Source organism: Bufo gargarizans, chromosome 6, assembly GCF_014858855.1.
Source record: "Bufo gargarizans isolate SCDJY-AF-19 chromosome 6, ASM1485885v1, whole genome shotgun sequence".
Classification (NCBI taxonomy): domain Eukaryota; kingdom Metazoa; phylum Chordata; class Amphibia; order Anura; family Bufonidae; genus Bufo; species Bufo gargarizans.
The window spans coordinates 345,922,891-345,938,414 of NC_058085.1; the positions used below are offsets into that span (position 1 = coordinate 345,922,891).

The window sequence follows — 15,524 nt, forward strand, 5'->3', positions numbered from 1 at the left end:
CCTGGTCATGCGTGTATTCTGCACATCTGGCATCCATGTTGCAGCCGCAACACATAGGTGCATTTTCAATACGACAATAGGTCTCAATGTCAATGTGCAACGGGTGCCGCCCCCTAGGGCCCTCTATATAACATGCGCGTCCCAGGTGTAGGAAAGGCAGAGTGGTATAGTGCGGCCTAAAATGTCTCTTTATACATGTCACAGTGCTCCTGGCTGGACCCCAAGCTTTGGCAGGTAAACTAAACTGTGCTATATCTGTTTCTCTCTGACTCTGCTGTACTGACAGGCTGGCTCTATAACTCAGCTTCTTCTGTATGCTGCACTTCACTTTGTAGTCTGACTCTATGGTTATGGCAGGGAACTTTCCTCCTGGCTCCTGAGGCTTCAAGCTTTGGCCTCCATGGCCAGCAGAGCTTAGGGTGCTCTGGCTGGCGTGGGCATGTCCAGCAGAGACGTGCCCCTGCACACCCTTCCCCTAACAGGGGGTAAAGTAGACTAACTAGAACTTCTGCCCCTCCCTTCCTGTTTGAAGTAGGGCTAGCCCACCCCCACTACAGAAGGGGGTTAGAATGAAATGGAAAGTTCCACTTTATCTAAGTATAGCTCTGCCGTGTTTGCTGCCACCTGTTGGTGAACCAGGTACATTACATGTTATAAACAGTTACATAACATTAGGAATGCACTGTGTGGAGGACCTGGAATAAATGCATAAGATGACATGAGGTTAGACCAATAAAGACAGTAGCAAGATGCAGAAGTGGTAACACCACTCTGGGGTGTTACAAATATAGGACACAGACCCGACACCCAATGGTCTCCAGGGTCATGAGAAATGGAGCAGAATAGTGCACGCCCTAAATTTCTATGCAGGGACCCTCGGAAGGAGGTATGGATGGCACCACTATGGGTCCGTGTGCAGCCTGCGTCCACACATATCTACATTATATTTGTGTGAATAAGGCCTAAAACGATAGATGTATATAGAAGCTCTTTTACTTACCTGCACTATTCTAGATATAAGCATAGGCAACATGAAGAGGGGGAATCGGAGAATGTTAAACAGGGAGATGGATGTGAAGGCTCTCTCTGCATTCAGTATATTTTTTGGATCAACCACGACGTAAACAGCAAAACTGGCCACCGACACCTGCAAAAATGAGAAACAGCATCATAGTAGTTTAGGCAGATTTCTCTATCTGTCTTTGTTGCGCACAGCAACCAATCAAAGATCAGCTTTCATTTCTTAAACTGCCCTGGTAAAATAAAAGCTGTACTGTAATTGGTTGCTATGGGAGACAAGCCTGTAACTTCAAAAAAGGCCTATGTGAGAAATAGCACAGTTGTCCATAGCAACCTGTCAGATAACATTTTATTTGTCAAGTTACCGACAATGAAAGAAAAGGCTATGAGCCTCATTTAGAACTGTCTAATAGGAAGACTGTCTTAGTTGCCCATAGCAACCAATCAGGGCTCACCTTTGATTTTTTTTCAGAACACTTTAAGAAATAAGTTTTCCTATTAGACAGTTCTGATAAATGGGGCCCTATGTGACTATAACATAAGATATGTGACAGGGGATGAACGGATTCTTACCAAAAAGGGGGCACAGGTGAATATGAACATGGAGACAGAGAATAGATAGGCAAAGTGTAACATGTTCTTCAGCTCCTTCTCACGAATTTCCTGCACCTGTTTCTCAAAGGAAGGCTCCCAGGCGTACAACTTCAAGATCTAGAACAAAACACATGACGTAGAGTAAATATGGCGGCAAACATTCATAAAGCAGCTAAATACATCACAAGCCGAGTAATAACAACCCTCACCTTTATGCCGTTCAGAATTTCATTCATTATTTTCAGCCGTTTATCTTTGTTTTTCATGTTTTTCATCTGCAGAACACAAGAGTAGATTGAACTTTATGTGTATGTGCCATAGAGGTAGCCATAGAGCCGAAAAGTGGCCCCTTCCTCCATGTAAGAACAGTCGCACGCCTAGCCCTCCCTCTAGGTCATTATCGCTTACTTCCTCAAACTATTGCCCTTGGACAAAAAATGATAGTGCCCCCAACAGTATCAGTCATGTTTCCCCCATGAAGGTGAAATCCACAGTACCCCACAAAGTGCTTCCATAACAGTAGCAGCCACAGTTCCCCCATAACACTGACAGCCATGGTGCTCCTATACCACAGAGTCACTGTTCCCCTCTTAAAGGGTTTGTCCAGGATAAGAAAAACAAGGCTTACTAAGAGCACCACACCTGTCCATAGGTTGTGTCTGGTACTGCAGCAGAGCTAAACTGAAGTGAGTGGTGCAATACCCCGCGCAATCTGTAGACAGGTGTGGCGCTGACTTTGGAAGAAAGCAGCTGTGCTTTTCCTATGCTAGACAACTCCTTTAACAGCGACAGCCACAGAGTCCCAATAACAGTGACAGCCATTATGCCCACATAATAGTGACCAACAGAGTGCCCACAACTAGTGGCAGCCACAGAGTCTCATAGCAGAGACAGCCATGGTACCTCTGCAGTGTCCCTCTCCAGAGTCGCAGTACACTGCAATGTGCAAAAGAATGTATTTCTGTGTATTACATGTATTTACTGTATTCTGTCCACATTCGTATGACCCGCAAAAAAATAGAACATGTCCTATTCTTTTCCTGAAGACCAGAATAGGCATGGTTACAATGGATGCGTAAAAAAAAGATAAAACCCCAACACAGGAGTAATCTTCATTTTTTGTGGATACGCAGTTGTGTGACTGCACCCTCAGGCTCAATAGTGAGTGAAGCACATGTTTCTGACTCATGAGCCAGCCTGGACCCAAATCCATCCACAGCTGGGCCAGAGACAACAACTACAAAAGCAGGCCAGATGTAACAGAGGTGTAGAGAAAGCCCAGTAGAGATAACCTGTCTAAGAACTGTATAGCGTCCATATTCAGGAGCGCAATGCCTGAGCATACCAAATAACAGTTTGGCCCACTACCAGAAATACCTACATCCCAAGGTGGATTCTGTGGACATGTACTGCAAGTACAGCAACCTGTTCAAAAAAGGAGCAGCGTTTTTGTCTGCCATTATATGAAACAGCCCTGTAGTTACACCTCATGCCTGGATATCAAAGTCAGCTAGAGAAGCAGAGTAAGGAAAACTACTTTAAAGGGGTTATCCAAGACTAAACTTTATTTTTTTAACAGACATCATCAGAGTGGCTAGACCCGTGGCTGGGTTTATACTTACCTAGTGGCTGCCACTGGATTCCGGCTGCATCGCTTCACTGCCACATCCGAAGGTCTGAGGTCTCTGGGAATCAATATGCTGTAGATGGGCGGTGACCTATCAACTGTGTGGCAAGTGACCCAATGTTGTACCACATAGGTGACAGGTCTTTGCTGCGGCCAATGATTGGCTGTAGCAGTCACATGACGCCCATCAACAGGATGTTGATTCCCAGAGATCCGGAACTTGATGAGGTGGCAGTGCAGCCAGGCAGCCAGAATCCAATGGCGGAGACCAGGTAACTATGAACCCCACCGTGGGTCCAGCCAATCTGAAGGGGCCTGTTAAAAAAAAAAATGTTTCTCTTGGATAACCCTTTTAAAGAGACACTGATTTTCTCGCTCGTATCATTGGGGGACACAGAAGACCATGCGTATAGCTGTTGCCACTAGAAGGCGACACTAAGCAAAAAAAAGTGTTAGCTCCTTCTCTGAGCCATACCCCTCCTGCAGACACTGAGCTAATCAGTTTTAGTTTAGTGTCCGTAGGAGGCAGACATGTTTTCTTGCAGGACACAGTGTAAGCCTGAACGTGGGGCACTACAAGCACTAAGATAACAAGCTGGTCACACACTGCTATAAGGCGATGGAAACTAAGCCCAAAATAGGAGCGGAGCTCCAAGGGTTAATTTTCTTTTTCTGAGCGGACTACAGGCGGCGTCCAACCACCTGTTTTCCCTCACACTTGAGGGGGACCAGTGGGTCGTCAAGCCCGCTGCTCGTTCCCCACCTCTGGAAGACAAGGAGGAACAGTGGATCTTAAATCCGCTGTAAACCACCAGCTATAGTGTCAGCTTATCTGCTACTTCCAGAAGTCCCCCCTGTTACCAGTGTAGCCACCCTCCCCAAGGGGCAACACACTGAAAAAGGTGACACTGCTAGAATCGGGGTGGGCAGAAACAGTCTAGGTAAGTATTACCTACCTTTCCCTGCTGGCCCCCGCAACCATCCCCCCCCCCCCCCCCCAACACCCCTCAGGGGTTAACCTTCCTTCCTGTACTGGGAAAATAATTACCTATTACTCTTAAAAGGGTTGATGGGATTGGGGCTGCATGTAATTCCCACAGCTATTATTATTATTAACCCTTGGAGCTCCGCTCCTATTTTGGGCTTAGTTTCCATCGCCTTATAGCAGTGTGTGACCAGCTTGTTATCTTAGTGCTTGTAGTGCCCCACGTTCAGGCTTACACTGTGTCCTCTCTACAGCTACAGCGGAGCCAGTGGCGCAATAGATAGGCAGCGTGCTACCGCTAGCTACTTACGACTAGGATACTGTACATCCTGTAGCATTACCCCCTTCCATAGGTGGAGTACTTGCACTACCACTGGATACTGTACAGCCTGTAGCATTACCCCCTTCCATAGGTGGAGTACTTGCACTACCACTGGATACTGTACAGCCTGTTGCATTACCCCCTTCCATAGGTGGAGTACTTGCACTACCACTGGATACTGTACAGCCTGTAGCATTACCCCCTTCCTTAGGTGGAGTAATTCCACTTCCACGGGATACTGTACAGCTTGAAGTATTACCCTCCTTTCTTAGATGGAATACTTTCACTACCACTACAGCCTGTAGCATTACCCTCCTTTCTTAGGCAGAGTCTTTGCACTACCACTGGATCCTATCCATTCTGTATCATTGTTTTTTTTTTCATAGGCAGGGTTTTTGCACATAGTATTTACTTCACCACTGGATACTGTACAGTATAGCAGTGATGGCGAACCTTTTACAGACCGAGTGCCCAAACTGCAACATAAACCCACTTATTTATCGCAAAGTGCCAACACAGCAATTTACCTTGAATACTACAGTCCAATATAGAATATCTTCCATGTACTTTATCATTTATCTACAATAGCCTGCCTACATTCCATGCGCTGCCTGTGCTGTTCATAGCGCACCCTGCGCTGATGACTGACAGGAGAAGTCTAAGGCATATTGGTACACCATAGACTTTTTCCAGGGTGTGAGTGCCCATAGACAGGGCTCTGAGTGCCACCTCTGGCACCCGTGCCATAAGTTCGCCATCACTGCTGTATAGCCTGTCACATTACTCTCCTTTTATAGATGGAGCACTAGAAATATCACTGGATACTGTAGGTCCTGTACCATTACCCTCCTTCCTAGGCAGAGTATTGGCACTACCACTGGATCATACCGTATATTCCCGGTAGCATTGCCCTCCTTCCATAGTGGGTGTATTTACACTTCAACTGGATACTGTACATTCTGTGACATAATCCTCATTCCATGGAGTAATTGCATTACCACTGGATCCTATACAGACTGTAGCATTACTCTCCTTCCTTAGACAGAGTAATTGCACTTCCAGCGGAAACCATATGTTCTGTTGCATTTGTAATGCCCTATAGTGGCATTACCACATCCTTTTGTACCCCCAACTATCTGCATTCTGTGATCCTGTGTCATCTTAGATATTTATTGCCATTTCCTGCAATATGTGAATGTGTTTCCTTGTAAAACAATGTTAAAGTGTAATCTGCCTGGTTCACCAGCAGGTGGCAGCAGCATTGGCAGAACTAGTTTCCATGGAGAGGAACCTTCTAGTTACCTTCCAGCCCTCTCTAGAGAGGGAGGAGTTTAGTTAGCGAGTCAGTCTAGACTACCCCCACCTGGGGAAAGGTTGTGTGTTTTCTAGCAAAGCACTGTCTGCTCTGCTAGGCCCAGAGGCTGAGCCTTTGAAGTCTACATGGTTGCTTGTCCTTTCCTGGGCTTGCATTGCCTTAACCCCAAGCTAAGAGAGCTTGAAGCCAGGAAGAAGTTCCTAGGATTAAAGTAAGAGACAGACCACAGACAGCTAAGTAAAATTCAAGCAGAAGAGGAAAAGTTCCTATTTAACCCAGCTATTATAGCAGAGCTGAAAAGCTACAGCATAGCAGAGCTGAGATTGTTGCAGATGTGTTTGCCTGCCAAAGTTAAGCCAATACCTGCTGATGACCAAAATACCATTTGGAAACAAGATTATCGTTTATGCCAAGTAAAGCTGTGTTCAACGTTAATGCAAAGTCTGGACTCCGTTGATTTTACTTATTCATCACCCAAGCTCAACAACCCCACTTGCACTTGCTTTGGACTACACCACGTCTGGGATCCAAGGATATCCAGGTAGGAGCACCATAACACGTGCTTACAACACCTTCAGAGAGAGTGTAGGCCACTCTACACTACTATGGAAATCCTATATCTGGGTACCCACACTACCATCTACAAAGGGGACTCCATGCCCTTGTTGCTTAACTGCAACTGGCATCACAACTACTTGCTCTATAAGGGTACTTTCACACTAGCGTTTTTCTTTTCCGGCATAAAGTTCCGTCCTAGGGGCTCTATACTGGAAAAGAACTGAACAGTTTTATCCCCATGCATTCTGAATGAAGAACTGTTCAGGACGGAGATAATACCGCAGCATGCTGCGGTTTTATCTCCAGCCCAAAAAACAGAACACTTGCCTGAATGCCGTATTCTGCATTTTCTTTCCATAGGAATGTATTAGTGCCGGATCCGGCATTAAAAATACCGCAATGCCGGATCCGTCCTTCCGGTCTGCTTATGCGCAGACCAGAAAAAATGTGAAAAAATTCTGGGTTGGGGCCTTATGACAGGCCTTGGATTCATTCTGGTCTTGTTCCCTCCCCATGGTACTGCTCTTTAATGTCCCATGGTCTTCTGTGTTCCCCAATGATATGAGCAAGAAAGTAGGATTTTTGTCTTGCCTGTAAAATCCTTTTCTCGCTGAGTTCATTGGGGGAAACAGCACCTACTCTGTAAGTACATTGCTGTCTCTCCTTGATGGGTCCCTCCGGTTCATGATTCTGACCCGTCTTTGCCTTTCTTACCTTTGCATCCTGTGCAGCAACAGCCAATCTATTGCATGATAACAACGGTCCTGATCTGTTTGCATTTGAATTCTTCAGTAAAGAACTGTTCTGCTGCACAACTGCCTCATCATTGCTCCCTGCACCCCTAGTACACTGCAAAGTGTTGGCATCATGACAACTGGGACCCTGCCATGCACCTCAAAACATGCAACACTAAGGGAGGAGAATCCTAGAACCGAAGACTGCCACAAAGGCATAGGCGTGTGCATAGGGTGTGCCAGGTGTGCCTGGGCACACCCTAATCACACCCCTGTGCTCCGCCTCCTGCACTGCCGTTTGCCAGCCCCGCACTAGTGTCCGACCGCACAGCTTCAATGTATGACATACATCGACTGACGACGAGTAATACTTAGTGTATATCCACTGCTCCTGTGCTCCGTGACTCCGTCTCCTGGCGGACGGCCGCGTAACGTCACTCACTCCGACATCACGCGCCTGCTTCATTAATAAAGTGGGAGGAGCATGCGCGTGCGGCGTGACGGAGTGAGTTACGTCACGTTACGCTGCCGCCGGCCGCCTAGTTTAAATGTTTGAAGAGCGGGAGCCTGCCTGCCCGCCCGCCTGCTGCGCCTAGTGTCCAGTGAATCGATGGTGATGTATTTTGTGCACTGTGAAAAAGAAAAACTGATGTAAATACTATCTGGAGTCCTGACTGTCCTAGTAAGTTAATAATAGATTATTATATAGTAGTACAACTTGGCAGAATTTTATTTACAAGCTCACTTACTTAAGGAACGGCGGGGTCTTACAATAGTTGCCGGCCTCCACCCCCTGTTGGGGGTCAGTCACTGTCAGGGACACTTTTATGGGGGGGGGGGGGAGAGATATCTGTGGATGATGACACATATATAGCACAATATGCTGCTATATGTGTGTTATCCACAGATCCACCCGGCCCCCCCATAACAGTGTCATCCACAGATCCCCCCTGCATCTGTGTCAGATTCCACACAGATGCCCCCATAACAGTGCCATCCACAGATATCCCCTTAACAGTCTATTAAGGGGATATCTGTGGATTAACTGTTATGGGGGGGGGGGATCTCTGGATGATAATGTTATGGGGGGGATCTGTGGATGACGCACTGTTAATAACAGTGCATCATCCACAGATGCCCCCATAACAGTGCCATCAGCAGATATCCCCTTAAGAATGCATCATCCACAGATGCTCCCATAACCGTGTGTCATCCACTGATGCCCATAACAGTGGAGTGTCATCCACAGATGCCCCTATAACAGTGTCATCCACAGATGCCCCTATAAAAGTGTCATCCACAGATGCCCCATAACAGTGTCATCCACAGATGCCCCAAAACAGTGTCATCCACAGATGCCCCATAACAGTGTCATCCACAGATGCCCCATAACAGTGTCATCCACAGATGCCCCATAACAGTGTCATCCACAGATGCCCCCATAACAGTGTCATCCACAGATGCCTCGTAACAGTGTCATCCACAGATGCCCCATAACAGTGTCATCCACAGATGCCCCCAAAACAGTGTCATCCACAGATGCCCCATAACAGTGTCATCCACAGATGCCCCATAACAGTGTCATCCACAGATGCCCCCATAACAGTGTCATCCACAGATGCCTCGTAACAGTGTGTCATCCACAGATGCCCATAACTGTGTGTCATCCACAGATGCCCATAACAGTGTGTCATCCACAGATGCCCATAACAGTGTGTCATCCACAGATGCCCATAACAGTGTGTCATCCACAGATGCCCATAACAGTGCGTCATCCACAGATATATATACACATACATACACACATGCGCAGCGTGTGTTTGTGCTTTAGGGTGCACACCCTAATGCAATAGGCTGCGCACGCCTATGCACGAAGGGAAGAAAGGTGCACCCTTCCACATCACTGCATGAGGCCAGGAAACATCAGAACCGTGAGTACTACTGCAACTCCCATCCGGCCATCCTCACTCAAGCATGCTGCACTCCATCACATTGTGCAAAACAAGTGGCAGTCACAAAGTCCCATAAAAGTAATAGTCATGGTGTGCCTATACCAGTGCCCTCTACAGTTTCACCCATAACAGTGACAGCCATAATGTTTCCTTTAATGTTCCAGCTACAGTGCCCCCTTTAAAGTGTGAAGTGTAAACTACAGCACCCCTTCTGATTGTCGGCAGCAGGAACAATCTCCAGCTGCCATTAAAAAAAAAAATCTAATAATTGGGTTAATCTTGACGAAAAATTGGAAGTCTGAAAGCTCTGTCTTTTATTTAAAAGTCTCCTGAACTTGGCAGGAGTGTGGGCATGTGTGTCATGGTACTGCAATATTAGCAAACAATGGACTATGCCAACTTAAAGGTCATGAAGTCCTCCAACATGACGCCAGTTTGAGCAAATTGGTGCATGTCCAGTAGTGATTTCGCGAATATTCGATTGAATATTCGTCTTATATTAGTTGAAATCGAGTATTCGTCATTATGCTATTTATCGCAAATAATATGTGATTTAATTAATCGCGTATTGCGATTTTGTGTATTTTACGAATATTCACCATATTGCTATTTCTTCTTCGTCCTACAGCAGCACCATCAAACAATTAACAATTAACACAATTGACAATACCCTAGGTACTCTATATAACACGCCAAGGCACTGCATCCATTGTGTTTTTTCTAGTCCTTACTCTAGCAGGTGATTCTCACCTTGCTGCCCACCTGGAAAGGACTTGAGTCTTGCGTTGTTCAGGCTCCGTCGGTCTGGCTAGTGGTTTCCTAGCCCAGACCTGCTATAGCGTATTGTGGCTGTTGCCTACCAGTGCGTTTGCCTGGTAATACCTGTAGCAGGTCGCCGGTCTGTGTCCAGTGCGTTTGCCTGGCTGACCTGGTTCCCGGTGTACAGACGTTTGCAGCCGGGTAAGTATTAGGCTGTCTGCCGGCGATGCCTGGCTCTGGTCTGATGGTGTTACCCCGGGTAAGTTCAGGAAGGGTTAATTACCTGTCACAACCAGACAGCTGAGAAGCTCTGACAGAGGCCTTTCAGAACCTCCTCCTTGAGTTTTCTTTGTTGTGGTATTCAGTTCCTCATCTCGTTAGCCTCTCTCAGCTGTCATGTAGTTGGACTGATTGCTTCCCTTTAAATTCCTCCCCATAATGCTTTACTGGGCGGCTTATACTTCTTCCTGGAGTGTGTGTGCATGCTGATCCTGTTTCCCAGTCTGCTACAAAGTTAAGTGCTGTACATTTATCTGTTATTTTCTGTTTGCTGGATCCCAGGTGATCCTGACTCCCTCCGTGTCTGGTGTAGGGAGCTGGTGGTCGTGTCCCCTCACTATTGTAGGGTGTTCAGGGGTTATATAGTCGAGGTACGTGGATATTCAACCATCCACCTTTGGGATCTTTGCATAGGCTGAGCAGCCAGGGAAAGTGCTAGGTCTTGTGCAGGGGTCTCCCTTTTGGTTCCTTAGCTTTGGATCCAGTGAGTCATATATGCATGTTGCTTTGTCTTGTTTCCTGTACACCGTCCGTGACATTATAAGCCGCCAAAACCGTCTCAAGCATGGATCCGGTTTCACTTTTGGCTGAACGCCTTCAGGGTCTTTCATTGGAGGTAGCTGATCTCCGCAGGACTTTTTCTCAGCTTCAAGTGACCGGTTCAGCTGGCGTTCATGGAGTTTGTTCTGAGCCTAAGATCTCGCTCCCGGATACGTTTTCCGGGGGTAGTGAGAATTTTGTGCGTTTTAGAGAGGCTTGCAAACTCCATTTTCGCCTTCTTCCCCATTCCTCTGGTGATGAGGAACGGAGGGTGGGGATCATTATATCGCTGCTCAGGGGTAACGCTCAGTCCTGGGCCTTTTCGCTGCCGGAGGGGGCACGGCCCCTCCGTTCAGTGGATGAATTCTTTTTAGCCCTGGGTCAGATATATGATGATCCGGATCGTATTGCTCTGGCTGAGTCTAGACTACGTCTATTATGCCAGGGTAAACAATCCGCAGAGATATACTGCTCAGAATTTCGGAGATGGGCAGCTGATACTGGTTGGAATGATGCTGCACTCCGAAGTCAATTTTGCCATGGTCTTTCAGAGGGATTGAAAGATGCATTTGCCTTTCATGAAAGGCCTATTTCCTTGGACTCTGTTATGTCTCAGGCCGTTCGTATTGACAGGCGTCTTAGAGAGAGAGGAGAGATCTCTCCTTCCTGTCATACTCAGTCCCAGGACAGTGCAGCAGTCCCATTCTGTGCGCTGTCAGCCCCTTCTGAGCAAGAGCCCATGCAGCTGGGGTTGATTGCTTCTGACAATAGAAGATTCAGCCCGCATGGGAGGGTTTGTTTTTGTTGTGGAGGTATAAATTATTTGGCAAATGTTTGTCCCTCTAGGAGATTCAGGCAGTTCTCTGGGAGTAATAAAGAAACAAAGAGGAAAAAATCTTTTAAAAATGTTCCGTCTGTTACTATTGGCAGGGTTGAGGCGGAAATTGAAGGTTTTCCGTTTGCTTGTAGTTCCCGTTTTGTCCTGCCTGCTAGGGTGGCGCTAGAGAGCAAGAGCATTTTTTGTGAGATTTTTGTGGATAGTGGAGCAGCGGTCAATCTCATTGATAGTCTATTTGCAATAACTCATGGTTTCCAGGTGTGCACTTTGGGAAAGGATATTCCTGTTTTTGCTATTGATTCCGCTCCACTTTCTCAGAAATCATTAAAGGGCATAGTTCACAATATCCGTTTAATTGTGAGTGATGCTCATGTTGAGGATGTGTCATGTTTCGTCCTTAGCGGTTTGCCTACTCCTCTAGTGTTGGGGCTACCCTGGCTCACTAAACATAATCCCACCATTGATTGGCAAGCGAGGCAAATAAATGGTTGGAGTGACTTTTGCAGAGAGAATTGCCTCACGACATCTGTTTCTGAGGTTGCTACTAAGACTGTACCATCTTTTCTCTCTGAATTTTCGGATGTCTTCTCTGAGAGTGGAGTTCAGGATTTGCCCCCGCACAGGGAGTACGATTGCCCTATTAATCTCATCCCAGGCGCCAAGCTGCCTAAATCTCGTTTATACAATCTTTCCCAACCTGAAAGGATCGCTATGCGTGCTTATATCTCTGAGAGTCTGAGAAAAGGACACATACGACCCTCGAAGTCACCTGTTGCCGCTGGTTTTTTCTTTGTTAAGAAAAAAGATGGTTCTTTAAGACCATTGTCTGGATTTCAGGGAGCTGAACAGTATCACTATTCGTGACCCTTATCCGCTTCCTCTAATCCCGGACCTGTTTAACCAGGTTGTTGGGGCTAAAGTCTTTTCCAAATTAGATCTAAGAGGGGCATACAACCTGGTCAGGGTCAGAGAAGGAGACGAATGGAAGACGGCCTTCAATACCCCTGAGGGCCATTTTGAAAATTTGGTTATGCCTTTTGGTTTGATGAATGCCCCAGCCGTTTTTCAGCATTTCGTGAACAGCATTTTTTATCATTTGATGGGAAAATTTGTATTAGTGTATTTGGATGACATTTAGATTTTTTCTCCTGATTTCAAAACTCATAAGGAACATTTACGTCAGGTCTTGCTCATTCTGCGGGAGAATAAATTATATGCGAAACTGGAAAAATGTGTGTTTGCGGTTCCAGAAATTCAATTTCTGGGGTTTCTTCTCTCCGCTTCTGGTTTTCGCATGGACCCCGAGAAGGTCCGCGCTGTGCTTGAGTGGGAGCTTCCTGAGAATCAGAAGGCGCTGATGCGTTTTTTGGGCTTTGCCAATTATTACAGGAAGTTTATTTTGAATTATTCCTCTATTGTTAAACCACTCACTGATATGACCAGAAAGGGGGTAGATTTTTCTTCTTGGTCGGTAGAGGCGCGTAAGGCTTTTTCTAATATCAAGGAGAGTTTTGCTTCCGCTCCCATCTTGGTGCAACCTGATATTTCTTTACCCTTCATAGTTGAGGTTGATGCTTCTGAGGTGGGTGTGGGTGCGGTCTTGTCTCAGGGTTCCTCTCCTGCCAAATGGCGACCGTGTGCCTTTTTCTCGAAAAAACTCTCCTCCGCAGAGAGAAATTACGATGTGGGAGATAGGGAATTGTTGGCCATCAAGTTGGCTTTTGAGGAATGGCGCCATTGGCTGGAGGGAGCCAGACACCCTATTACCGTGTTTACTGACCATAAAAATCTGGCCTACTTGGAGTCAGCCAAGCGTCTGAACCCGAGACAGGCCAGATGGTCTTTGTTCTTTTCAAGATTTAATTTTGTTGTCACGTTCCGCCCTGGAGTTAAGAATGTGAAGGCAGATGCCCTGTCACGTTGTTTTCCGGGAGGCGGGAATTTTGAAGACCCGGTTCCCATTTTGGCTGAAGGTGTGGTGGTCTCTGCTCTTTTTTCTGAATTGGAGGCAGAGGTGCAGGCAGCCCAGTCAGAGGCTCCTGATCTTTGTCCTCCTGGGAGGTTGTTTGTGCCTCTCGCTTTAAGACACAAGATTTTTAAGGAACACCACGATACGGTCCTTGCTGGGCACCCGGGGGCAAGAGCCACACTGGATCTCATCGCTCAGGAGATTCTGGTGGCCTGCGCTTCGTAAGTCGGTTGAGGGTTTTGTGGCAGCCTGCGAGACTTGCGCTCGTGCCAAAGTCCCTCATTCACGGCCATCAGGTCCTCTCCTTCCCTTACCCATTCCTTCCCGTCCTTGGACACATCTGTCCATGGACTTCATAACGGACCTGCCTCGTTCCTCGGGGAAGACTGTGATTCTGGTGGTGGTGGACCGTTTTAGCAAAATGGTGCATTTCATCCCTTTTCCTGGTTTGCCCAATGCTAAGACGCTGGCGCAGGCATTTATTGATCACATTGTCAAATTGCACGGTATTCCTTCAGACATAGTCTCTGATAGGGGCACGCAGTTTGTTTCCAGATTCTGGAAGGCTTTCTGTTCTCGCTTGGGGGTTCGGTTGTCATTCTCTTCTGCTTTCCACCCGCAGTCGAATGGCCAGACAGAGCGCGTCAATCAGAATCTGGAGACATATCTGCGCTGTTTTGTGGCGGAGAATCAAGAGGATTGGTGTTCTTTTTTGTCCCTTGCTGAGTTTGCTTTAAATAACCGTCGTCAGGAGTCCTCTGATAAGTCACCATTTTTTGGTGCATATGGGTTTCATCCGCAGTTTGGGACTTTCTCGGGAGAGGGGTCTTCTGGTTTACCTGATGAGGACAGATTCTCCTCGTCTTTGTCATCTATTTGGCAAAAGATTCAGGATAATCTAAAGAGCATGAGTGAGAGATATAAGCGTGTGGCAGATAAGAGACGTGTGCTTGGTCCGGACCTGAATGTTGGTGATCTGGTGTGGTTGTCTACCAAGAATATCAAATTGAAGGTTCCCTCCTGGAAGTTGGGTCCTAGGTTTATTGGGCCTTACAAAATCCTGTCTGTCATCAATCCTGTTGCCTACCGTCTTGATCTTCCTCAGACTTGGAAGATCCATAATGTTTTTCATAAGTCCTTATTGAAACCTTATGTTCAACCCATTGTACCCTCGCCTTTGCCTCCTCCTCCGATTATGGTTGATGGGAATCTTGAATTTCAGGTCTCTAGGATTGTGGATTCTCAGTCTTGTCCGCGGTTCTCTTCAGTACCTTGTTCATTGGGAGGGTTATGGTCCTGAGGAGAGGATGTGGGTCCCAGTGACGGACATTAAGGCCTCTCGTCTCATCAGGGCTTTCCATAGGTCCCATCCTGAGAAGGTGGGTTCTGAGTGTCCGGAGTCCACTCGTAGAGGGAGGGGTACTGTCACAACCAGACAGCTGAGAAGCTCTGACAGAGGCCTTTCAGAACCTCCTCCTTGAGTTTTCTTTGTTGTGGTATTCAGTTCCTCATCTCGTTAGCCTCTCTCAGCTGTCATGTAGTTGGACTGATTGCTTCCCTTTAAATTCCTCCCCATAATGCTTTACTGGGCGGCTTATACTTCTTCCTGGAGTGTGTGTGCATGCTGATCCTGTTTCCCAGTCTGCTACAAAGTTAAGTGCTGTACATTTATCTGTTATTTTCTGTTTGCTGGATCCCAGGTGACCCTGACTCCCTCCGTGTCTGGTGTAGGGAGCCGGTGGTCGTGTCCCCTCACTATTGTAGGGTGTTCAGGGGTTATATAGTCGAGGTACGTGGATATGCAACCATCCACCTTTGGGATCTTTGCATAGGCTGAGCAGCCAGGGAAAGTGCGAGGTCTTGTGCAGGGGTCTCCCTTTTGGTTCCTTAGCTTTGGATCCAGTGAGTCATATATGCATGTTGCTTTGTCTTGTTTCCTGTACACCGTTCGTGACATTACCTTTCTCTAGGTCCTGTGACGTCATCACGTTGGGGGCGTGTTTTGGGCGGCAATTTCAAACTCTGGTTCCTA

At 46.9% G+C, this 15,524-nt stretch overlaps 1 protein-coding gene across 1 annotated transcript in view; it reads right to left on the reverse strand.

Moving 5' to 3' along the window:
- Nucleotides 1–15,524, reverse strand: part of LOC122941130 (ATP-binding cassette sub-family C member 2-like) — a 143,278-nt gene that overhangs the window by 64,363 nt on the left and 63,391 nt on the right. Inside the window, exons 11-13 of the mRNA XM_044298156.1 lie at nt 1,824–1,889; nt 1,594–1,731; nt 1,001–1,147 (exon numbers count right to left, since the gene is read on the reverse strand). Of these exons, the coding sequence (XP_044154091.1) occupies nt 1,001–1,147; nt 1,594–1,731; nt 1,824–1,889 (351 nt within the window). The remainder of the gene's footprint in view (nt 1–1,000; nt 1,148–1,593; nt 1,732–1,823; nt 1,890–15,524) is intronic.